The sequence below is a fragment of the Protomyctophum parallelum genome, assembly GCF_964188405.1.
Source record: "Protomyctophum parallelum genome assembly, chromosome: 13".
NCBI lineage: Eukaryota > Metazoa > Chordata > Actinopteri > Myctophiformes > Myctophidae > Protomyctophum > Protomyctophum parallelum.
In genome coordinates, this window is record NC_139708.1 from 34506294 (window position 1) to 34532433 (window position 26140).

Here is a 26140-nt window from a genome sequence, read left to right on the forward strand (position 1 = left end):
CCTTGCCGATTTTAGATCAGATCAGAATATGTTTGCTTTTAGTGTGGCTTATTACATCATTTTACATGGCATGTGAAAACAGTTTTTAAGGTGTTCTGTGCCTATACGGATGTAAAGCGGATATTTTCAGTTTGAAATAGGACTTAAGTAGTTCATTATGTAGCATTTCTCTTCCTAGAAATGTAGTGGAGTCAAAAGTACATTTGTCTTTGAAATGTAGTGGAGTCTCAGTAGAAAGTCTGGGAAAATTACCCAAGTGATATTGATTGCGTAACTCACTCTAAGCAGGCACAATGTGTTAGTGGAGTGAAAGTCACAAGTATTCAAAAATACAAATACTCAAGTAAAGTACAGATACTCCAAAAAAAGCAACAAGCATTCAACACTGTACTGGTGCTGCCATAGATAAGTCTAATGCCACCTGCCCTTTGAGGTGCAGCTAACGTTTCCCCCTTCACCTTTATTGTTGAGACGGGAGGGTGCCAGGGTGGCACGTAGCCTATAACTTGGGAGATGATGTTGGAACTATTGGAAATAACTATTGGTCCAAGGAGGTGGAAAGTCTGGTGAAGCGAGGTTAGGGCCAAGGTGGCCTCTTAAAACACTTCATGACCAGCGAGGTCAGTGCAGCTGGGCGGTAGTTGTTCAATCCGGCTGGGGAGGCATTTCCCTGGGCAATTGATTCCAGTATACTTTACTGACATTTTAAGTACAATATATTTTTACTATTGTTTGGGATAATATCAATCACAATTATCTTGGCCAGGATAAACGTTTGAAATGCTAGGTTATTAATCTCATTAGCAAAAGGCCGATGCACACCTCAGAAGGCTAGTGACAGGTGTGTAGGGCAATAAAGCATACTTAAAAAGGTTCTTTTAAAAACAAAGAAGGGTACCGCACAGTCAGAAACTTGCCAAAAATGTTGCTTTTTTTAAGTTATTAATCTCGCAGGTGAAATGCAGTTTCAGCTTCAGTCAGCTGATGGCTGTGCAGGTCACAATGTGCTGTTAGGGGTTAAGTGTCTTGCTCAGGGACACTTCAACACATGTATACTTGGCAGGCAGGAAGGCAACCCAGTGACCTTCACATTACCAGAGACTCACTCTCTGGATTTATATTGGTGAATATAACAACAGCACACAAGTAGGCCCAGTCTTAACACTTTATTGTGGACAGGGTAAGCAGTAATCTCGGGTAGCGCAGAAAAGTAGCACACAACAAATCCAGCCCATACAGAAAATCAGTCCATGAAACAAGAGATAAAGCAATGGGATCCAGCCTTGCCCTGAGGTTATGTCGTGTATCAAAACTAACAAAGGTCACATGCTAGAATACATTTGTGTCATTTGAAACTCGAAGCATGCATTGCTCGTGCCTGATGCATTAAGCCTCAGTCTATCTATAGTCAAGATTGAGATACAGACTACTGTACTTTTAGGTTGTTCTACTTCATCCTGAGTGCCCCAACAAGACAGCAAAAGAGGTCTATAGAGAACAGCATGCCATTTTAAAAGGCTAGAGGCACAGTCAGGGTTGGTAATCCTGCAGTGGAGTAACCCGAGGTGAGCGGTTTAACAGACGCTTGTGTGAAATTCCTCGCTGCCCACCAGTGCAAAAACACATACACACAATTGCCACCACAAAGTGAGGGCTTTTCTCTGGCTGATGGGAGTGTTACAACTTGAAAACTGGCCACGTAGAGGACACTTTGTGGTCCCAGCAAACATCCCTGACAATAAAACGATGCAAAATAACATAATTTTAGAAAATGGTTCATTCAAGGAAACACTGGACATTTAACAGGGTCAGAAGGGAACAGAAAATAAAAACAAGGCATCACAAGTAGCACCTGCACTTAAGCCCCCCCCCCCCCCTCCTGCGTTTGTCAAAGTCGGTTAGCAAGATGCCCTGGCAAATATATACTCTGAAGGCAAACAGGTCTACAGCTACTAGGTAGTCTACATGACGACTTTCATAAAAGGGTTCTCTTTATAAGGTCACATGACTGCTGACTGACTCAACACATTGGTAAGAGGAGGAACAGCATCACCTTCAGAAGGGAGCCAGAGGTGGGTGGGCTATATTACAGCGGTTCTCAACGTGGGCTCCAAGGACCCCCAGGCTAAGTATTGAACCAAACGGACCCTTACGGTGGACACTCAGAGTTATGCGGGTCCATGCACTAAACTTTAGTGACTAAAGCATACCAAACTGGGGGTCCTTGAAAATACAACGCAGAGCTATATAGCGCCGCCTCACACAGGATGGAGGTAAATACGGCAACCCCTCCACCACACCTCCTCTGCAGTTTGGAGGGATGCTAAACCACTTGGTAGACCAGAGCTGCAGAACCAGGCACAAACACTCCAAGTGGTCTTCTGTAGTGACTGCCAAGTGGTCCACATAGCTGCTGTGCATGTTTACGCCAATGTCTCCTCCCCCCACCACCCACCTCCCTTTACCAGTCTTTCCAAAAGGCAGATTGTGGTCCGTTACATTAATATAAAACACATCTGGGGGAAAACAATTACAAAATATATTCACCGTTGGGGTGGGGGAAGGCGGTCTCAATAACAGAAAAGGAGTGAGTAGGCTCTTACAAAAAGGTACAGGAAGTGACGATCATTATTAATATTGATCGTTTTAACATTACTTTTTTTGTTGTTATCCTGTGTTTAACCATACAGTATATACACACACAAACTGTAACCACTAAATTCATGACAGTGCACATCGTTTGCTTTCTCCGTACAGTGAGTGTACACATTGGTCCAACGATTGGAGGGAGTTTTTTTTTTTGCTGGAGAGGAATGATGATGGAAGTGACTGGAATGAGTGAAGCCTGACATTATACTTTGCTGCGTGCCGGTGGCGCACCTTCGGAAACGCTTTCGAAACGCACGCCACTTGCACGCAACAGACCATAATGAACAGGCGTGCGTGAGGAGTCCCGACTGGAAGAGTGAGGATGGGAATGGACGGAGAGAGCAAAGACCTTGATTGATTTTAATCAACGAATAAACATCATCAAGAAACAAGACGCTGTGGAGGATGATGGCAGTCAGACAAAGTACACAGTAAAAATCCTCAGTGTTCAAATGATACACTGGTTAACTCTAGAGTCTACGAATGTTAACCAAATGGACCCGCCGTCCAGGAGGAAGGACACAAACACAGATACGCGTACACTGAAAGTTGGAAAGTCTTTACTGAAGAACTCACGAAGGACTTCTCCAAGAAACACGGTTAAAAAACACACAGGAAGCCGAGAGGCCTTATTAAGTAAAGGCAATCTCACCCAGCAATGTTGGTTTATCACAATTTTGTCAGTGAGCAGGTCAGTTACCAAGATCTGTCACGGAGAACTGACAACTTCTGTTGGTGAACGATGACTTGTTATATAGAACATGGGTTGAAACAGCGTCACCATTTGGTTACATTTGCACACTCTGGAGAGTTCCATTTTACCGTTTAAGAAAAGAAAGAGGAGGGATTTGACGGTAGGAAGTGTAGGGTCGGCAGGGCGTTGGGGGTGGGTACGTGGGCTGGTTCAGAGGATCAGTCCCATTCCTTCTTGATGGTGAGGTTCCAGTCCCAGGACAGGTGGTCGTGTTTGTCGTCGTCAGTGAACTTGGACTTCATGTTGTACGTGCCGCGGGCCAGCATGCCTTTGGGCGCCTCCTCCAGCGGGGTGAGGAACTCGTACTCCTGGCCCGGACGTGGCCCATAGCTGCCCACCATGTAGTCCGATTTGTCGACTATGCGGGAAGGAAGTGGAGGAGGAGAGAGAGAGCAACGGAGAGGTTAAGTCACGGTTTCTCAACATCAAGGTCGTGAGTTCAAATTCCATTTTGACCCGAGATCAGATTCTAAAAATGTCTTCTACATCCTGACGTTTTTCGATTTTTCAAAAATAGCAGATCTACAAGCTCATAGCACGCCACGAGTGGCGCGCTACGAGCTTGTAGATCTGCTATCTAACTTAATGCTAACACCAAAAGGGGTTCCCGCCCAAAATGGGTTAAGATCGTTGACATCATCGAGGGGGGGGAACATATTTAGTGACGGACGGACCACTTCCGGTTTATCTCCTAGCAACGGAGATGCTGATAGACGGTAGTATAGAGGAATACCCTCCTAGCAACGGAGACGCTGATAGACGGTAGTATAGAGGAATACCCTCCTAGCAACGGAGACGCTGATAGACGGTAGTATAGAGGAATACCCTCCTAGCAACGGAGACACTGATAGACGGTAGTATAGAGGAATACCCTCCTAGCAACGGAGACACTGATAGACGGTAGTATAGAGGAATACCCTCCTAGCAACGGAGACACTGATAGACGGTAGTATAGAGGAATACCCTCCTAGCAACAGAGACGCTGATAGACGGTAGTATAGAGGAATACCCTCCTAGCAACGGAGACACTGATAGACGGTAGTAGAGGAATACCCTCCTAGCAACGGAGACGCTGAAAGACGGTAGTAGAGGAATACCCTCCTAGCAACGGAGACGCTGAAAGACGGTAGTATAGAGGAATACCCTCCTAGCAACGGAGACGCTGAAAGACGGTAGTATAGAGGAATACCCTCCTAGCAACGGAGACGCTGAAAGATGGTAGTGTAGAGGAATACCCTCCTAGCAACGGAGACGCTGAAAGACGGTAGTATAGAGGAATACCCTCCTAGCAACGGAGACGCTGAAAGATGGTAGTGTAGAGGAATACCGGAGAACTCGCCGGTTTACCAACTCACCGCAGCGAAAAGTGGAGAGTTTGTATCATTCATCAGTATAGTATGTCAAACTCAAAGATTTAATAGTTAATTTCCAAAGTGATCAAATTATTTTGCAATTAAATCGTCAGCTAGATAATGATTAAAAGGTGAGTATGTAAATACCAATCATAGTACCAATGATATTTCAGGATATTGTTTACTAATGAATTACATCGTTTCTGTACTTTGGTGTTTAAACTTTAGCATTCCTACTCCATCTAGTGTAAACTCTAAACAACTATCCTCTCTCGCTTTCAATTCGATGCAATTTAAATAAAGGTGAAGTAAAACTAAAATGCATAAATGCGAGTATGAAAACCGGCAAGTTCTGAGGGCGAGAAGCGACCTCGCCCTGAAGTGCGACATCGTGTGCACGCATCCACCTCGTTGACGGCAGACTGCTGGGCGAGCGCTGGCTCTTTGGCATGGGAGGTCAGATCAACATGGAATGAATTCCGTACTGGCCATATATAGTGTCTTGAGTGTACAGGGTTTGATGGTCAGATCAACATATGGAATGTCAGAGCAGGTCAGCTCCATATATGGAGATCTAAGGGTGGTAGCGGGGACATTCTCGAGTGTACAGGGTTTGATGAGGACTGGGCCTTAATTTTCGGGCCTGTTGAGAACTCTCCGTCTAGAGTTTGAATGGACAGGTAACAGTCAAAAAGGGAGACATCGAAGACCTAAGGGTTTGAGGTCAGATGTAGAGTTGCTGGACAATATTGATGACAACTACAGGGCAGCGCTCTGTGGATTCGTCTATATGGTCTACTTGCCAGCCTCGACATTTCTAACATAAAAAACGTTAGGGTACTCAAAATGTCCAGGTTCACAATGGAGCTCTATGGGCTGGCAAGTAGACTAATTGCGACAGCAAGTCGCATTTACTATGACATAAACTAAACTAAACTAAAACTATCTCCATCCCTGATGATGTCACGAGACCTGGGCACCATATATGGGGGCTTTCCCATGTATGGGGATTTTGAGTGACACAGACGGACAAAAATGTCCGATTTGCAAAAAACATTAAAAGGACAGTAGTCACTGTGATTGACAGTTATCATGCTATGCCTAAACCTAACCTTAACCTTAAACCTAACCTCAGTAAAACCATGCCTAAACCTAACCTCAGTAAACTATACCTAACCTCAGCAAATCTATGCCTGCCAGGGAGCCAAACAGACACAGGTAAGGCTGGATCCATAATAACGCGTCGGTGCCAGGGCCATTCTGCCATTCTGCCAGGGCCATCATGATAATTTCACTGTACCTGTATCAGTGAGTGACAAATAAACCCTCTACAAAAGGGTTGTGTAGTTGCGCAAGCAGAGCGCGCAAGTAATAATTTCGCCCGGTCTGTGTGCACCGTGCCAGCCGACCCGCCACTTGATGCGTATGCGAATAAAAGAGCAAATTTGTGCCTGGTTTGCTGGGACCAGATTACATAAATGACCATATGTCTTACGTCATCATTTAGACTTTAGAGCTAGTCATACGTATACTATATACATAATCAGTAAAATAAAATAGCAAATTGTGCCTGATCTGCTGGGACCAGAGTACATGGTGTGTACATGTATGACTAGCTCTAAATGATGACGTAAGACATATGGTCATTTATGTAATGTGGTCCCAGCAAAGCAGGCACAAATCTGCTGTTTTATTCGCATACGCATCAAATGGCGGGTCGGCTGGCACGGTTTTTGGCGCAGAGTAACCACAGTATACCGCTAATCAACTTACAACTACGTACTCTAGTCTATATAGTATATGTATACGTATGTCTTACGTCACCTTCATGTCAAGATTAGGCTTTAAACAATTAAATACAAATCCAACTACAGATTACGGAAGTATTTTAGATCATGTATATTTTAACAAATGTGAAAGTATTATTACAGAAATTGAAGTTAGAGACACCTATTACTCTGATCATGATTTAGTATTAATATCACTATATTCCAAGATGAAATACATTTAAAACAATTGACAATTTACAATAAATAATAGAATAATTATACTGTATAACATTTTAATTCAGTTCATATACTTTTTTCTTTCATCACATATCAATGATTTATTTTTCTTTAAAAAACTAAAAAGGGATCCAGAATATATCTACATCGATAAAACTGTATTTCTTATATAGATAGAAACTTGAACCATACTTAATAATACTAGGTGTTTATATGCATAAAGTAGGTAGGTAGCAAATAGTTACACCTAACATTTCAAACGTTCCTTCACAGAGATACTGAGATTTGACAGTTTACAGTGGTCGAAAGTACTTGCGCGCTCTGCTTGCGCACTAGTTGGCCATTTATGGCCTACTAGTGTGCAACAAGCAAGTATGCACTCGACAGAGTGCAGTTCTAGTTTAGGCCTATGTTGTTCTGTAAAAGTGGTGGTATTAAGGCTTGTTTGTTCGTGTGTGCCGCGACGGAGCGGACGGTAGAGTTTCTGCTATCTGCGCGCTGGTTGTGGTGGGCCGGCCTGGGCCAAATTCATGCGAAAATGCCCGGGCCGAATTTTTGTCCCAGTCCAGCCCTGGGACGTAGTGCCTGCATTATACATACTCCTCCTGTGCAACAACCCCTGCTGATAGGCGCTGCCACAACCGTTGGAGATGATAGAGCACAACGATCGGCCTCCCCGCCTGGTTTCCCTCCAACAAACATAGAACAGAATGCATTTAACCCTCGTTGATGCAGACTTTTAAATGACGACTTCACAGATATTATTAACCTGGTTCATATCGTTTCATTGAGATAAAGTCTTTGAGAGAGGAGCCATCGAGACACAGGATGCACCGTCACGTTATGTCAGATTTAGCATGTCCTCATACACAGAACGATAGCATTCAGGTTAAATATTGGTAAGTTGCCCTTTAACCCCTTTTGGTGTTAGCATTATGTTATGCTTTAGCTATTGAAAAATAGCAGATCTACAAGCTCATAGCGCGCCACCAAGTAGCTTGTAGGTCTGCTATTTTTGAAAAATCGAAGAACGACTGACATAGAAACATATCTTTTTCAGAAAACTGTCAGGATTTGGAAGACATTTTTAGAATCTGATCTCAGGTCAAAATGGGAGGCGAGCTGACATGTGATAAATATTTAGGCTGAACTAGTAACTGGACATCAACTGCTTGTTGAGGTAGAGCCAAAGTAAACGAGTCTCCCCACCAACCAAAACACATGAGCTGCAGTTATTAATGACAAGTGGGAGCCTGGGAAAATCAATTGCAACGTCAAACACACTTGCATGGATTCACACAGCGAGTGCACTGAAGACAAACAAAACACTGTGTTGTTTTACTCTCACTTTTTTGTTGCATAATTATTTTGCAAAAGAATTATGCATCGTCTTTTTGATGTTCTTACCTTTATTGGTAATAACACAAGAGTCGGGGAGTGACATGCAGCAGTACTGCTTGTACACCAGTAGGTGTCATACCCTACACTCAATGGAAGTGTAGGGAGATCACCTCCAGGCTCCAAACACTTCAGATGTACTAGTTAATGGACATGACATACAAACTCTACCATACAGACTGTTAACCCATTTAGACCCGAGGCCCATTCTAAAAGTGTCTTAAGGCCACTGGAGCTGAAATAACATTGAGCGGTGGTGAGTAAAAACAGAGAAAAGGACTGGGGCGGTGGTTTGCTCTTCACCGCAGCTTGTGACATCATGTTGTAGTTCGGTGGTCACCTCACCAGGCAGGGCAGAAGACAGCCATGCAACCATGTGACTCCCATTGGAAATGCATTGAAGCTGCCATGACACACAGAACACACAGGACACAAGTGTGTCTTAGGTGTGAGTGAGGCCTTTGATATTTATTTGGTCGCGGACGACCCATGCCAAATTAAATTGTTCCAGATGTCCCCCCCCCCTGAAGCAAAGAAGAAAAATCAGACCAGTCTGAAGCGAGTGGTGCAACAGCTACCCCCTATTGGTACTCTAAACATTGGGACATAGGTAACGATATCATCCGCTCCCGACAGGATCATATACCTTAAAATGAAATGGTGCCCAGGCTAGGTTAGGACATAACGCTGGACAGAAAGAATGCATGGAAGATAAAGGCCCTTACGTTTCATTCCTTTCCTGAAGGTCTGCTGCACATATTTCAGGCCCGACACGATGTCTCTGTTGACCTGTAGGAGAAACAAAAGGCCAGCTGTGATGTCACATCCTGTTCTGAAATAGTCCAATGCCAGCACGGTGGAACAAGCACATAGTGTAAAAATAAATAAAAGTAAAAATAAACATTTGCTGTGTATTTGCTTGTTCAAATGTATCCGTTTGAAACTCTGAGATGGTACCCAAAATGTAAGACACTAAGAATGTTGTGTATCATGCAGATGCAAGCACCTCACCTTGAAGCTGATTTTGATCCTGTACTCCACTCCTTCCTTCAACACAAATGACTGCTTCTTGTAAGACTCCAGGTCGCCTGACAGAGCAAAGCAAAAGAGGGAAGAAAATAGAACAAGTAATGTATCTACACACTCAGACTACAGTCACTTTCAGTTAAAGTACTGCAGAGGCCGTTTCATTTCTATCGAAAACCCCTTGAATGATGGAATATGATTAAGGATTACTGTGATTATGGTAAACTCACATATCACATATACCAAAATTCACTGGCAAAAAAAAAAAAAAAAAATCTGAATTGGGGGTCTGCATACCCCACTTTGGGAACTGTGGGCATACAGTATACATCAGCTGAAACAATACATTTCAATTACATTTTGTATGAATAAGAATAGCACATTTCCCAAAACACACACAAAAAACAATATAGCATAAACGGATGTAAAATAAGTATAAGCCTGGATGGATGATGTTGCAATTGGGGCAGATCCAGCTATTATTCTTGTGTGAAGACAGAACAAGAAGATTGAAGGTACAGCTTCACCAAAGTTGGAACAGTTTTAAAAGGGATGGGGTATTAACAGATCTGTCCACCAGGTGGCAGAGTGTCTTATCTGGCCTAGTAGTTTGCATGTCAGCCTCATCAACTAAGTCTCCATAACCCACTTAAAGTCATCATTGTCAGTACTAATTGGCCTGTTAATGAATAACTCCTGCCATGTTTGGAGGAAAACAATTATTGCTGATAATTTCCAATCCTTTAGTATGCCTGCTTGCAGAGGAAAAATAAATACCCCCTCCCCCTTCCTTGCATTCACTCCCGTGTGTTCGCATGGAAAATATTACGGGAGCCAAATAATCTTTACACCAAAAACAACCCCTTATTCTACAGCCATTCAATATGCTCAAGAGTGGAGGCTTAGGGAGAGCTAGAGAGTATGTGCAATTGTGCATGCATAAAGTGAGTGGCAAATAGTGTCAACGTGAGTTTAATGTTGTTTAATGCAGTCAGAATAGCCATGTATAAATAGGTTAAAATGATCATGATGCTACATTAACTAAACCTTTGCCGTTTTAATTGCAGTGGAGTAAAGAAATACTATACTTGCCTCAGATTATAACGGAAATACTCAAGTAAACGTACCCCAAAGTTTACTTGAGCTCTGTGGACTTGAGTAAATGTATTTAGTTTACAATACAGCATTGACTACTACTCACCCTCTAGGTCGAGGGTCAGGGGACCTGGTGCCGTCTCACACATCAGGGTCAGTCGTGTCACCTTGACATTAGGAGCGGTGGGGTCCACTACACAGGAACAAACAATCTGTATGAATTCGTGTCAGCTTATGAAAGAAATCGGTGTAAAACCCATTAAGACCTTCTAAAATCAGCAATTAAAAAAATGTTTAAAGATAGCTTGTATATCTGCTATTTCTGAGGGGCTATGTCCAGCTTTGAGGGTTTGTGTAAGCACAAATATTGTGTTAACACAAACATTGAATGCCCAGATTTGAGCGTTTGTGTAAACAAACATTAAAGACAAAAGTGAGGACGCAAATTGTGATTGGCCAGAATGAGATGATGTATGTGTACAGGTATAAGAGCGCCTCTCACTTCACACAGGTGTAATTTATTTTAATATCCAATGCAACAACAACAAAAAAACACCCGTGTGAACCGAGTGGTGCAACTTAATGTTGAACAGGCTGCCTGCTTAGGTGGGTGACCAATCCAGTCATAATCTGGTCAGTTAAAAAAGAATATTCAAATATTCAGGTCACTGTGTATGGTTGGAGTGCAAAGGCCCCTTTGGGTACCGTACAGCATTCCCTGTTCCTTCCCTGCTCTGAACAAGGAGAAATTACAATACGTTATGAGCATCTATCAAAATGTCGGGTGGAAACATCAAACGTCCAAAACGGTTGCTTCTCAGGATTCAAATTCCAAAGTTCGAAAAGCTCGAAACGCTGCAAGCTTTGTGTGTGTGACACTGTAGTGTGATCGAGGCAGTAGGGTGTAAAATAAATTCACGAAAAAAACCCAGTTAGAATGTGGAGATGGGAGGATTTCTGCCCAACAGCAGCGCTATAATAGTCTGCGGGGCCGTGGGCTCACAGCATCAAGTCAACAGATCTATGCTGGAAATCATCAATCTGCCACAGTCTCTGACAGTGCAGCTCTGAGAGGAACCCTGACGATGGCATGACCCGTTTTTTTTTCTTCTTCAGTGCCCACAGACTAGCCTGTCACAATTATTATATAACATGAACATGTACTAACAGGCCATTGGTATTGGTTGGCATTGGTTACTAAGCCTAAATTAATGTTGTAGTTTGTCTATTTTTGGTGTAGGTTTGGTGTAGAGTAGAGGGAAAAAGGAGCAGACCAAGTACAGATTGAAGCTGAAAGGTCAAGTTTACCATGTTTTGATGGTTTAAGTGGTTAAATCTCCAGATGCATGAATTTACAAAAGAAAAAAGAAAGTGCAACACATTTTATACAATATGTAGTGGGGGTCCCAGTCTCAGCAAAGGGGTCCTGAAAAACATTGAAGACCCCTGTAATCCGGCAGGTGGGGTTATGGGGTGGGAAATTTGGTATATAGTCTTTTTTATTGGCCTAAAATATTGTCTATATACATACATTCATGAATCCACTTGCTGACCGGCTGTCACTATTGGACAATTTTTTATAGGGGTTTCTTGTGACCCTACCATTAACATCCTATGGCAGGCAAAACATTTAAAAAAAATCAAACTTTCCTTTTGCTTTAAGTAGCATGCGACATGTCAAACTAGGGTGTTTACATGATTCTGAATCCTTGGGCTAAATTTGCCATAGAAGTCATGCCAAATGTGATGAGGTCAGCACATTTTGGGCACATTTGGGCAAGTGGCTATGGCTGCTTTGACTGTTTTTTGTGAGTAACAGTAACAGTTTAGGACATGTGAGGTTTCTACCTCACAGATGATAAGAAGAATGTTGGTGTTTTGTACATGCAGAGTCTGCAGATTTAACTACAACTCAACAGCACAAGTTTCCCCTCATAAAGTTTCACTTTCACTTCTACTACATTAGGCATTAGAGAGATTTCATGGCTGTCTGAAGTTGTTTGCACTTAGCAGCATGGACTGGCCCACCACGGCTATGCCATAAAAATGAATGCACACACCTTTACAGACGTCTACTTTGCCCAGCAGGGCTTCCTTGTACTTTTGGAGGCTTTCGTCTTCTTTGTCCAACTCCTGGATCTCCTGTAAGCTCTTCTGGGCGGGCGGTTTGTAGTTGATCCCGCTATCGGCATCGTCATTGGCCGCTGCGATGGCCGCCAGCTGCTCTGGTGTGGGATCCGGCTCATCACCCATGGTCTAGACTCTAGAAGAGCAGAATAAGGAGGAGGAGAGGGATAGGATAAATGGTGAGAAATGTGAAAGTGATCAATTGTAGTTGTTGGTCGGTGATCCGCGCAGAAAGATCACTTCGCATTATGGTGACTAGTGAGCTTTAATGAAACCATTATGGTAACTAGTGAGCTTTAATGAAACCATTATGGTGACTAGTGAGCTTTAATGAAACCATTATGGTGACTAGTGAGCCTTAATGAAATCCGTTCTCCACATGTTGTGTGTCAGCGATGGCTCTGCAGTATGATTATATGCGGATTTACTTCTTTGTCCAGAGGGTGACCTCTGTGAACTTTGACCCAGGGCAGGGCTCTGGCTGTCAATACCTCTGTGTACACAAACACCATGATCCAGCCCAGGGCATGTGATAAGCCTGGCTGGCACATGAAGTCTAGGGCTACATGAGGCCATGGCTAAAATAGAGAGAGCTAGACAGAGAGATGGTCAGTCAGACAGAGAGCTAGTCAGACAGACAGAAGAGAGAACAGCCATGGCATGCTGTGAACTGTAGAGGTAAACCACAGCTGGAGAGCGAGATCAAAACAGATTCATTATCTGAGAAGTGCTCCTTCTGCATTGCCTGTCATTTCTCCTTGGCCACCGGCCGCCCCATCCTCGGCTTGCGGGCCAACAGGAAGCCACAGTGGCGCTAATGTGGCTGTCGGCGCCCGGCTGCAGTCCATTAGCAGTCACTAGCGATTAGCACAGAGGGACGCTTGATGCTGAGCATGGACAGGAGGGACAGCAGCATTAATTAACCCATTAGGATCTGAGGTCGATTCTACAAATGTCTTCTAATTTCTTACAGTTTTCTGAAACATTTATGTTGCTAAATCAGTGGTGCTCAAACTTTTTCATGTCAAGGACCACCATAATTATATGTATTTGGCCATGGACCCCATCTCTAAATATTTTGGAACGCCCAGAAGCAAGGATTTGAGTTTGTTTTTTTAAAGAAGAAAATTACACACACACGATTTTTCAAAGATAGCAGATCACAAGCTCGTAGCACGGCACAAAGTGGTGCGCTATGAGCTTGTATCCGATGATCTAAAGTAGACCTTTAAGAGCATAAACCATTACTTAAAAGAGTGTGCACACTAGCTGTGCCTATCAAGGTCACTCACAAACAAGCAGAGAGTTCTATATAGGTAACCAAGAGACACCTCAGAGCTCTCCAGGACAGTGCTGGCCTGCACTTCAAGGGGCACCCTTACCAACGGACTGACATGGAGCGAATATAGATAGAGTCGCAATATAACGTCGTATCATGCTTTTATTCATGTGTAAGTGCTGTTCATAGTCATATGAAGAGACGTCACCTGGTCCCATTTTGTCATTAAATATGCCATTTCTTAAGGTTCCATTGAGTTTCTGTCTACAGCCTTTTTATTGGACTTTAGATAATTAGACAGGTAATGACGCAACATCTGTTCTTTTTTTAATAGCCAAAAGACAGATGCTTTCCCAGTCTTAAATGTGATAAGCCCCATCAGTCAGTCAGTATTGATGGATTGATTACAAAGCTGTGGATCTCGCATGGTGCTCGCTCGATTTCTCATAAATATAAATAATGAAGATATGCTGTGTAAAACACAGGCTATTATAAATAACATCTGGTCTACAAGGGTACGGGCCAAGTCTATATAAAATGTTTATCGATGATGGCAAAAGAAAGTGCTTTCATTTGACTCAGTGGTGCTGGTGGTCTCCAAAACTTGTCAGTGCCAGTCCCTCAAAAAGAATCCTATTTGAAACGGGGAGCCCTCACCCTGACTGACAAGCATTTGTAATTGAAGGCATTACATTTAGTTTGACTCGGTTTCACAGATACATATTTTGAAAATAGTCAAACTACAAGCTCAATTACCTAGTTATCAGCTATTTTCGCAATGTTTGCCTCTTTCTTAAATATTTGGTCTTCTAAAAAAGGTATAAGGTCTTATAATTGCAACTTTAGCATTAGCAATATGTTCATATGCTGCCAATGCCAACAGGGACTTCAATCTCAATCATTTAGTCTACAAATGCTATTTCTCTGGCTAAACGCCTGTCAATAGTACTATGAGCCCAGCCTAATGCCACATGTTCATATGAGCTCATCATTCATCACATGGTCCAGCTCTGTCCTCCTGTCTTGGCTTCCCCAGAGCAGCTAAAACAATGCACACGCCAGGACAATGGAAGAATGTGCAGGACGTGGTCAAAAGGAAGCTGCCCAGTGCCTACCCAACAATGAAACAGGAAGTCCATGGTATCAAACATGGGACATGAACAAGTTACAACTAATAGAAGCACATACGAGTCTAGTACACTACGCCCACCATATGAAATGTGCTACAATGTATGTGTAGTTGTGTACTGTATGTACCGTAAATGAACGGGACAATGTATCCCAGATATCAAATGACCAGGGAAAAGTACTTTATCCTCTATATTTTTGACCCAGTTGCCGGAGTGAGTGAGTGAGTGTCTAAGGACAGTCGATATCAATTTCTCTCTTTGGTCCATTAACCCATTCTGAACGGGCACCCATTTTGGTGTTGGCATCATGTTATGCTTTAGCTATTGAAAAATAGCAGATCTACAAGCTCATATCGCGCCACCGAGTGGCGCGATACGAGCTTGTAGGTCTGCTATTTTTGAATAGAATCGAAGAACGACTGACATTTTTATAATCTGATCTCAGGTCAGAATGGGTTCATCAGACCAGTGTGTGTCCGGTGGAAACCTCGTATGAATCTGATCTCAGGTCAGAATGGGTTAAAGGCCTTTGAGACTAAATACTTTTGTGTTGAGTTTTTAAAGATACATTTGTCATATATCCTCATTTATTGGCAATTAATTTCATCACATTATCCCTAGTGTGACTATGGTGTACAGTACACAAATGCTACTACAGTCCCACAAGAAAACCAGCTTGCTATCAGCCATCCTAGCAACAGCTCCAGTAAATCACACCAGTGCAAACACACTGGAGTGCATACAACTGCTTTCAGCCCTGCAGGTGAGGTGCCAGGCCTGTGGACTTATATATAAACTCCACTCGCCACCAGCGTTCTCACTGTCCACGGTTCCACGCCTCTTCTGCTTTTTGCTTTGCATGATGTGAAATAAAACAGCTGGACGTTGTCCAACCAGGAACAGAGGGCAGAGAACAAGCTTATTTTTTTTCCTTTTCCGAAGCGGGGCCTACGTGTGTTCTCATAAAAGCTGAAATTCCTGTTCCGGCAGCAGTACGCTGTTTTGGCAACTCAGCTGCGTGTGCGAACGCATGCCACTCTCAGAGAATGAGGCTCCATGTCAGAGAGACAAGGACGCATGGGAGGGTGAGCAGATAAGGCTATCCTATCTTTCTGCCGGTCTCCATCTAGGGTACCGTTCTACCACTCTCTCCCCGTCCTTGGGGTAACCGGCCTAATCCCATCCTAAAGTATGTGGAATGGCCGGCCACATTTCAAGCCTTCACTGAGGGCGTGGAGTCAAGGAGTGGTGTGGTGATATAAATCAGAGGGCGGGAGATGACACATATAGATAGTACCAATGAATGCCCATGGAGCCAAAATACTGACCGACATCGACAAGATAAACACAAGCCACAAGCAGAAGAGGAATATTCTGCATGATACTGATCCAAAACACACTGCCAATAATCACATTAGAGCCTCTAAGGAAGAAGATAGTGAGAAATGGGCTATGACCTGGCCAAGAATGTCACCTGACTGGAATCCAAGTATCCAACGGAACACCTTTCTGAGCGGTGCCTAACCACTCTAATGACTGGCAAACAGCTGCAATACCACTGGGTGACCTAAAGTGGCACTGTTGAGCAGCCTAAAGGGCCATTCACACTGGCCACTATAACTATAATAGGCTAGTCAATCTAAGGTCCCTCCATCGAGACCTTTAAATCCCGCCTGAAGACCCACCTCTTTACCTTGGCTTTTAACCCCGCTTGAGTTCCTTTGGTCCTTGTATACGTTTCGTCCCACTGTGAAGCTGTTGTTTTTCTGTTGTTTTCTGTAATGTGTCTCAGTTGTTGTCACTGTTTGTACTTTGTTTTCTCGCTGTTGTTTTTCTGTGTGGTAGCTTTAGTGCACTTGTTTTTATTTTATTTTATTCTCCTGTACAGCACTTTGTAAACTCTGAGTTTTAAAACATGCTATATAAATAAAGTGGATTGGATTGGATTGGAAGGTTTGACCCAAAATAAATTGCAATAGTAATTGTTCAAGGTTTTATTATGATTATGATATTATGATAACCTATGGAAACATTGTGGATCATGGTAAATTCAGGGTGATTAAGGATTGGAAAAAGTTGCATTGGCAGCCATAGAAAATTCTGCCCAGGGTAAAAAACCGGATGTGATGTTTTTGGGCGTTCCTGTCTTGTTAAAAAACCAGATGTGACGTTTTTGGGCGTTCCTGTCTTCTTTCGTGTCAGTGTATCATTTGTTTGGGTGGAAGTTGCGGGATTTTAGCGGAAGGAGATTATGTTGATGCTTTACAAATCAGTTTACATTCTCCGCAAATGTTGCGATTGGTTGGGAAAATATCATATCCGGGGGAAATACATCCAACGGATGTTCTGGACGACACATCCGCCGATAGCTTCTCTGCCTTACGTTGTGACCAGGCTTTTCTTTTCGCAGATAAGCTTGGGACCGAGGCTAGGTTACGGCAGGGGAGCTGCTGGGAGAACACTGGACATCGATCACTGGTATAAATGTGTGAATCTGAGCTGTGTCATCATCACTCATGGGCACATCATGGATGGAGGGACATGAGAATACAAGTCTAATACAGTGATCCCAAAGCTTTCAAGGATGCCAAACTATGAACTATCAGACACTGCAGCTCTGGCTGTAGTCCAGATTTGGGGCCTAATTGTATAATCTGACAGCTGCCACAAAGCTATTCCAGGGAGCACGGTCACCTGTCACACAGTGACAGTGGAAAGGTTATATACTACACACTAGTACACAGTGTGATAGGGCTGATAAGCAGGAATCACATTACATAGTCTACAGGTTTGCAACAACAAAGCTGTCAAAATCATAAAGTCTGTAGGCTTGCAAAAGGAGCTTCGTCATGAGAACCTCAATCAGAATTTCCACATCACCACCCGGCACCATACAGGTCAGGTACTGGTTTAAATGTTGACCTTGATAGCCAGTTTTACACCCCACCACAATGGTTCAACGGGGACAATAAAATACATGTTTAAATGTGGGTTTAACACAAACACAGCAATAACGGCAGCAGAGATTTGAGCATATACATGTTCACAAAACACAACAGATCCCCCCCCCCCCCCCCCCGCCGAAGTCATCCAATATCAGTTTAGTCTGGTACAGACAACAGAACCGCACATTCAGAGCAAGACAATAGACTATAGCCTGCCCTACGCAAATAACTGTGGGACCTGCTCGCCGTTGTGCATGATGACATCATGCTTGCCGTTTCTAATGTGTACTACTTCAGCACGTGTCCCTTTCAATTGTCACATGACCGTCATCATGTATTGAGTAACAAGGTTACAATTAGCCAACCTTTAGTGTGGCCATAGGGCTAGGATCTGTTCTACAGCCAAGTCAACACCTAGACAGTCAAGCAAAGAATGAATGAGGCGTATTCACTCGCTTAACCAAGCATGGACATCGCCGATAGGTCAATAAAACAGATTAGTTTGAACAATATGGACATTACGGACTCTGTGGCAAAATACATTCCTCCTTAGGGGTCAGGCAGCTCAAACAAACAAACTTGCTGCATGCTAGGCTGACAGAGCCATGCATAGGCCTTGCCATTGTTCAACTGCACCACTTCCAGGAGTTATACCCAGCGGGTAATGATCCTCACAATGATTTAAAAATAGAAACACCTCCTGTTGAACCTCTCAACATCATGGCTCTCCACGTTAACGCTCAATGCTGCGTCCAGTTAGGGCTGTCATGACATCTTGGATGACAATGAATTGTCATACAAATTGATTTTAGCAATAACTTAAATCCATTTCCATTTGTCTTTAAGCTTTTGTAAACAAATCAAAACAAGCCAAATTATTTAATTTCATACAAAAATAGCAGATCTACAAGCTTACAATGTGTGACATAGAGGTTTTGTGAGCTTGCAGACATACCATTTAGGGAAAATGACATTTGAATGTTCTTCACCTTAAATGCCCAAAAGAGTGACACCAGCTTTAAAGTGTTTGTTTTTTTATGAGCCAGGACAGCAAAATAGAAATAAAGATGTAAGTGTGATATTTGGTTTAATTTATTTCATCCAGCCATTTTTCAAATGGAAACAATTGATTATAATTGCAATTAGCTCAAATAATTGTGGTCAGCCGATTATGTAATAATTGTGACAGGCCTACCTCCGGTGAGCATTGAGGGCGAGATAATCTGCTCCATGGCTCAAGAGCTCACCATTAAAAAACACCAGGGGTTTTGGAGGAGCTGAGACGGGAGATTAGGCGACTTGTTTCTTAGCAACACTACAAGAAAAGTACAGAGGTCGGGATTACGTCTAACGAGGCTTATTGGGGCTGTTTAGAAGTGTCAGTGGTCACAAATCAAGGATTCCACAGATGAAACCTCTTAAGCCTAATTTACTGTACATTTAGTTGTGCGATGGCGCCAAAAACAGCACAAGCTCCCAAGATGCCCAAGTGAGCTTGTGGATTGGCCATTTCTGTGCCCTCAGGAAGCTGAAGGCATCAATTATCGAGTTCAGTATGCCCCTCCAAGACAGAGATGAATGATGATAATTCTTAGTAAACAGTATACAGTGAGTGGTCTTGTCTACACTAGCACAGGGACTTTTCAGGATCTTGTGCAAAGGAAATAATACATTTGGAAAACCCTTTACACCAGTTTACGGCCATAACTAATCGATTATTTTCTTGCTGATTATTCGATCGATTGCAAATCGATGGAAAACATTAGATTCTTTCATAGATTAGTCTAATTAACGATGTAAAACTTTGAGATAGGCGTACAACTTTGAGATCTGATATTATTTTAGCTACTGTACTTTTTGAAGGCTTTCACCTATGACATGCCCAAAATAGGAATGCCAGGTTGAAAGTTCCCATTTTTCTCCCAAATTGGTTATTTCATTCAAATTGATTAGTATTTTGTTAAAATTATTAAACCAGTTACCGGTAGTTGAATTAATTGTTGCACCCCTGTGCAGATCTAGACAACGTTGTCTGAAATCTAAACTTGCATGAGACTTGCTCAAAACCCTGCATTGCGTTGGCAGTCATTGGTCCCTACACAGTGCCAACAGTCTCTTGGCATTAGCACTGTGCTGCAGATGTCCCTCTCACACAGATGCACAGTGTCCTCCCCGTCAGTCAGGCTCTCTTGAGAATGCCCCTAAAGCCCTAAACCTTTGCGGTTCTTCCCATTTGTCTGCACTGGATTCATCCTTTGGGTCGTTATAATGTGTGGATTGATGCTATACACCGTGAGCGCATTGGTACCGGTCTTTCATTTATGTTATCTTAGCGCTGCTGGCCGGAAGCCGTTCAGTCAGGCTGTGATTTCGTTCAAGAGGTGCTTCCTTTTTCTGGTGAGACACTGGTGACTCACATCCTATAGACTAGAGTGTTTAACCTCACATACATTGTAATGGTGCAGCAAAGGGTTTTTCACTCCAAAGAGGTGCACTTGATCTGCGAGGACAGATGTGCATGATTTTACACTTGATTAAGTGTGTTCTGGGGATTTTGTGGTTCTATAAATGGAAAGAGAAAATGCTGGGTCAATAGGGCAGGTTCCTGGTTACTGTCATACTGCACAAAGATAAAAGAGCCTTGCTTGCACCAGAAACTGTTGGCAAAGCTGGTGCAATATAGCCTGGTACTACTCCCTCTTAAGAGGGAGTTAATACTAATAATACTCCCTCTTGAAAATGAAATGTTTTCAAGAGTTAACCAGGCTAGGTGCAATTATACAGGTGCAAGGGTACTCCATTATCGAGGAAGAGAGACAGTGTTTTCTGATTTGGATGTTGTTGAAAGTGAATTTGACTTGTAATTGTACACATGGGTTAAGAGTAAGGGCCCTCTTTTTGAGAGAAACCTTAAGTAAGAAACCAGAGTTATTTTGGATAAAAAGACAGTGGCGAGAGAAATATAGATTTTGGGCTATATAATCTTGCCTTAGGCCTACCCCTAAACTTATTTTTTACTATTTTGAAAAACATTTTAAAATATTAATAATTAAATTAAATATATATATTTTTAAATAGTACAAAATGCTAATGCAAATAAGTTTAGGGATAAAGGGTAAGGGGTGGCGCAAGATACAAAGATAAATAACACGAGGAAGTAGGGATTGAATAGGCGAGCAACTGTGGCAGCTCAAAGGTCAGAGCTTCCAACTTCTGCTCTACCAGAGACTAAAAAGAAATGGGGCTGGGCAATCAACTGAAAATATATTGATAAAACTGATTAAACTGATATTTAGAAGCTATAACCAACTCTTCTTATGAGGGTTAATTATTTATTTTTTTAAAGAAGTAGCTTCTCCCTTGTGCCATATTGTCAACGATTGATTAACGACAACACTGCATTGTAATATACTTTATAGTGAAAATAGCCGAACTACAAGATCACAACTTAAGTAGGTGGTCTGCTATTATATATAATTGTTTAATCGTAATCGAGGTAAAAGTCTGAAATAATAAGTCTGAATATCGCCCAGCCCTACTCAGAAACATGCTTCCATTCCGTCAGTCTGACTGCCTCCCCCAGGAACAGCCTCTGTAGAGGTACAGGAAGAACTGAACAATGCAGGACAAAAATATAGCATTTTGTCCATTATCCAAAAATAAAGCATTTTTTCCATTATCCAGCAGGCTGGATAAAAGCATATCCTATATAATAATACAATGATGATGAAACCACATTTTAAAGGTGTAAACAAATCTGCTATATTTAGCCTGTGTAGGTACCGGTATATCAACAGGCTAGTGTGTGTGTGTAATGAAGACCTCTGGTCCATAGCGTTCTCCTTAACGCTATGGGACTGCACGCTTCACAGCCTCTCGTCTTGTCAAAATAAAAAGTACACTTCGCTACTCACCAAAACAAAGACGGTTTTATGGAGCTGAAAGCCTACTTTCCTTAGTGGGAACACCCTGAGCCGCCTATCACATGTCTACAATACACTGGCCAAAATGTAAAATAATCCACCTGACGGGACACTCTTCCTGGTTGAGTGATGTTTTAATGCAACGGCGAATCCCACGTTACAGAGCCGAATAACCAAAGAGCACGGCTCAGCACGCAGATTTCCAGTAACTCAAGGTGTAATGCGGCCCTAGCAGTAGCAAGGTGGCACTGTGATGGTGCCGCCGAAGATTTACAAAGTGGTGTCTATCATATTATATATACATTATATATATTATTATTATTATTATTATTATATATTATGTATATTTTACATTTTGGCCAAAAAGTATATTTTAGCTGTGAGGTGGGGGGCACAGAGTATTACCACTAACTTAAGCAAAGTAGGCTTTCAACTCCACAAAAGCGTCTTTGTTTTGGTGAGTACCGTGTAGCGAAAGTGTACTTATATTTTTTACTGAAGACGAGAGGCTGTGCAGCCTGTAAAGCGTGCGCAGAGGCTCGAAAGTCCCATAGCATTATGGAGAAGCCGTTCTAACGCCATGGACCAGAGCTAATGAAGGCCCACGCTGGGCAAGACCTACACCGTAAAGTGCATTGCTGGAATTTGACAGAAGTAGAGGGATTTTGATGGAAGTACTGCTCAAGGAAATGACGTTGACAATTTACAAATCTGTTTACATGAAACAAGTGTGATTGTTCGAAAAATCTTATCCGGCGTAAATGTACATCTGACGGATGTTCCGGACCAACCCTTGCAACCTATGCAATCTCTGCCTTATATTGTGAGCACTGGCTTTTCTCTTCACAGATGATACGAGTAAGCTGGGACCGAGCCTAATGAAGACCAATGTAAGCTTTTTTTTCCACTATATTTTTAATGGAGGGAACTGGCAGATTGACTATGTGTTGGCTATGGACCACAGTGTAATAGCTGCTCGCTATGCTATTTAATGTTATTTATACTTATTTCATGTTGCTGAAATGTTGAGTTGAAACCCAAATAATTGTAAAAGTCCCTTTGTACCGTCTTGTATGAGGAGTTGTAACAATAAAATATCTCGTACAAAGGCATGCTACGTGTATTCCCCTGTGGACCACTGATGTGCAACTTCATGACAGGTGAACAAAAAACTAGCATTAAGGCTAGTCCTTGTACAACCTTACAGCCTTGCTGTTCCTCATCTTTCTGTTCAGCCATTTCCTGTATCTCTCCACTTTCGCTGTTGAATAAACTAAAGGCTGGAAAATGTCCCCAAAATAACTTTAAAATAATAAATAAATAAAAGTCGCAATGCCTCATGGGCATATGGGGTTCCCAGCACTGTCTAAGAATGATTAGACTAAATAGCTGTATGAATATTCCACAAGAGTCCTTCCTTATCTTCCCACCAACTTGAAGACAAGTGTTGATTGCACCAGATCTAGACTAGTCCTCATCTGATCAAAGAAAATAGTCACGACACTTATTGTCATAGCAATTTAACAATAATATAATCTTTTCTGTGTGCTGTGGGTTTTTACTTTTGCACTTTATATGCTATCAGTAGCTTGTAGCAATACAAACTTTAAGTACAATGCGGAAATGCAGCACTGGTCAATCAAATTGTGCAATTACAAATGGGGTCAGATTAGCGACATCTGGTTTGTATGCTGGGATTTCACAGCCATCGTTCTTTAGCTGTCAAATGCAAAGATCATGAGAAAAAAATAAGCACAGCCTTCACTTTTGTATTTACTACTTTAAATATCATTATAGGCAACGTTTTATAATGTTTATAAGTATAAAATAGGGCTTAAGTAGAGTTATGGAATACGTTGAGGCGAATGGAAACAAGTAAAGACAAAGGATTCCAGTAAGCCAATGTTACAGAGCAGTGACAACCAAATAACATAGCACACTTGTAGCACCGGCACCACATTGAGTACATTGATACTTTTTAGTCTTCTTAAAAAAAATACACATCTGTATTTGGATGTTTGTTTGTTAATTTCCACTATTGGAATTAATAGTCATCATACATCAAGACATATTGGGACACACACACACACACACACACTCACACTGTCTAGTGTGTGTAAAGTTTATTGCAAAAGGCACAGCACATGAAATGTGTGGATAATCCAATCAATCGCGATATGCACAGCGTATAAAGTAATGGTAGTCACAAACTCTAGCCTAGGTTGGTCATTCGGTACGATAAATTCCTTCAAAAAGACATAAGAACCCTCTGTACCTTCAGTGTGGGACTTATGAACAAACATTAGCCGCAGCAGAAGTCTTTGAACTTTGCAAACACTAGTATCATGACCTGCCAACATGAACATTTTAACAGCATTCGGACGGAGTAAGCTATGTGTCACCGTTTGTGCAATTGTTTGTTACACAGGTCACTAATGAGATTTTTTTTTAGATAGATTATATGCTCATTTCTCCAGCCACACACCGACACACCAATGGATATCGGGCAAGAGAAAGTTGCAGTCACAAGCATTTTCAACAGTGCCTGAACGAGTCTTTTATTTCAAGAGTAAATTGATTGATTAGATTTGGTAGACTGGGTGTGGAGCCATCATCTAGAAATCCAACATTCAAACTCCTCCACCGATGTCTGGAACGCATGGAAAAGCGTTGTCAGTTCCAGGAAGTGTGAGAGAAAATGTTATAGCATAGCCGCCATGATAAACTCTAGTCATAAATGTTATGAATAAACCAAACTTCTCAAATAACTTGGTTAATAATCATCGTCCCCTATCAACTATCAATGTGTTTGTATTGGTTTAAATAAATACTTGAGCAATACCCCTTAGGGCGGCCAAGGCTCAATTGATGTTCCAAGCACTATGCAGGCTTAAGGATCATATCTCACAGATCAAACCTAGGTAATAGCTCACGTTGGCTGCTGTTCAACTGCTATCCAACTTCGCAGAAAATACTATAAAATGAATGATGGTGATAAAAAAAGTTACAAAGTAACAGATTACTGTGTAACGGAAATGAAAGTATTTCTAAAGCAACATGCGACAGCAGTTGAGGAAACCATCGGAGTTGGAAGTTAGTTCCTCGTTGGGTGTCAATTTGTGTGGCACCTCACAAACACTGTCTTATTATTTATGACCACATATGTACTACTTATAATTGCCATCCAAACTGCCTAGGCGCAACCCAACTCCTAAAACCTTCAAAAATAGAGTCATAGAGTGTGGTTAAACGATGTCGGCTCTTACCGTTCTGCTGTAGTATGCTGCTGGAATACGCGCCTCTGAAATGTTCTGAATGGCGATGTGAATGTGAGGAGCCCCAAGCTGCTGTGTCAAGTCTCACATAATTAGTACAACCATTTCCGGTGGATTACTTTCACAGTAAAAGCACACATAGCTTGCAACCTAGATATATAATGTAATGTATTTTACTCATTTTAAAGAAAACGTGGTAATATGAATTACATTTCCACATCGAGACAGATTTAAATTCAATTAAAATCGCATGAAAATCGTATACACAGGTTGACAGGTGTCAATCAGGTTCACCAAGATTGCAAGATAAAGTCAAATTGACAGTCACATTCTCAATTATCTGACCAGTGACGGTCAGTGACCAGATCACCCAAATGGAACGGGATGCTGGCTAGGAATCTGATTACTTACATTTAATTTAGAATTAGACTTCCACCTTCACTAAGATAAGAATAACAAATTGTAATTTAGGACGTGGAAGTGCTTTACAGACCAGTGCCACACAGGAAGGAAACGTTGTTGCTGCAACTTGCTGGTAACTTTAGAGAACTTTGTGTTAGCAGCAGACAACTATTCCACAATCTGCGAGGTAACAGTCTGGTAACGCGAGACTAGCAGAGCCCTATTAGCTTCCGGGAATATCAATAACCAAAGCAGTTTGTTTTCCACCTAGACATACATCATTGGAAAATCGATACATTTTATTTAATCAATTTAGGCTCAAGAACATTGCCATTCAAATTTCCAGTCATCACACAACCTTGTAACTGGAATAACTTATGAGACGACGTTACTGTGCAGACATTTCACGGATAAACGAGATCATAATAGTAACGACTAACGACATGAGCAAAACTCATACTAAACGTCGTGTCCAATATCACAGTCCAACTCAATTTAGAAGTAGGATGCCATCTAGTGGTTATAAGATATACCATACTGAAATACAACCAATATTCTGTATTGAGTGGACATTCAGTTTTGTAGTGTATGGTTTATCAATGTTAATTGTATCAATTTTAAAAATCACACCCCTGTGAACTGAGTGGTGCAATTCCCCCCACCCCTCTCCGAGTCATTAGCAGGCACAGCACTATACTTCTGTTTCTGGCGCACCCTACTGCTACTAATAAGTCATATACTCATGACCACTGCCAAATAAGTGTACAAGGACATTGCTG

The 26140-nt window shown here is 42.0% G+C and overlaps 1 protein-coding gene across 1 annotated transcript; it reads right to left on the reverse strand.

The window, feature by feature from the left end:
* Nucleotides 1-1151: 1151 nt before the first annotated feature.
* Nucleotides 1152-25033, reverse strand: arhgdia (Rho GDP dissociation inhibitor (GDI) alpha). The gene is made up of 6 exons (XM_083780836.1): nt 24951-25033; nt 12341-12541; nt 10387-10473; nt 9171-9247; nt 8885-8948; nt 1152-3761 (listed from the first exon to the last, which is right to left on the reverse strand). The coding sequence occupies exons 2-6, from the start codon at nt 12531-12533 to the stop codon at nt 3562-3564; spliced, it is 621 nt and encodes a 206-aa protein (XP_083636962.1). The 5' UTR covers nt 12534-12541; nt 24951-25033; the 3' UTR covers nt 1152-3561.
* Between the last annotated feature and the right edge of the window lie 1107 nt (nt 25034-26140).

What these genes read in the sequence shown, in the direction of transcription:
- arhgdia (XM_083780836.1), bottom strand. Translation starts at nt 12,533, where the DNA reads ATGGGTGATGAGCCGGATCCCACACCAGAGCAGCTGGCGGCCATCGCA. An exon ending in CAAAGTAGACGTCTGTAAAG is followed by an intron (nt 10,474 to 12,340) that starts GTGTGTGCATTC and finishes GTTCCTGTGTAG; the next exon opens with TGGACCCCACCGCTCCTAAT. An exon ending in CTTCAGGAAAGGAATGAAAC is followed by an intron (nt 3,762 to 8,884) that starts GTAAGGGCCTTT and finishes CTTCCCGCATAG; the next exon opens with TCGACAAATCGGACTACATG.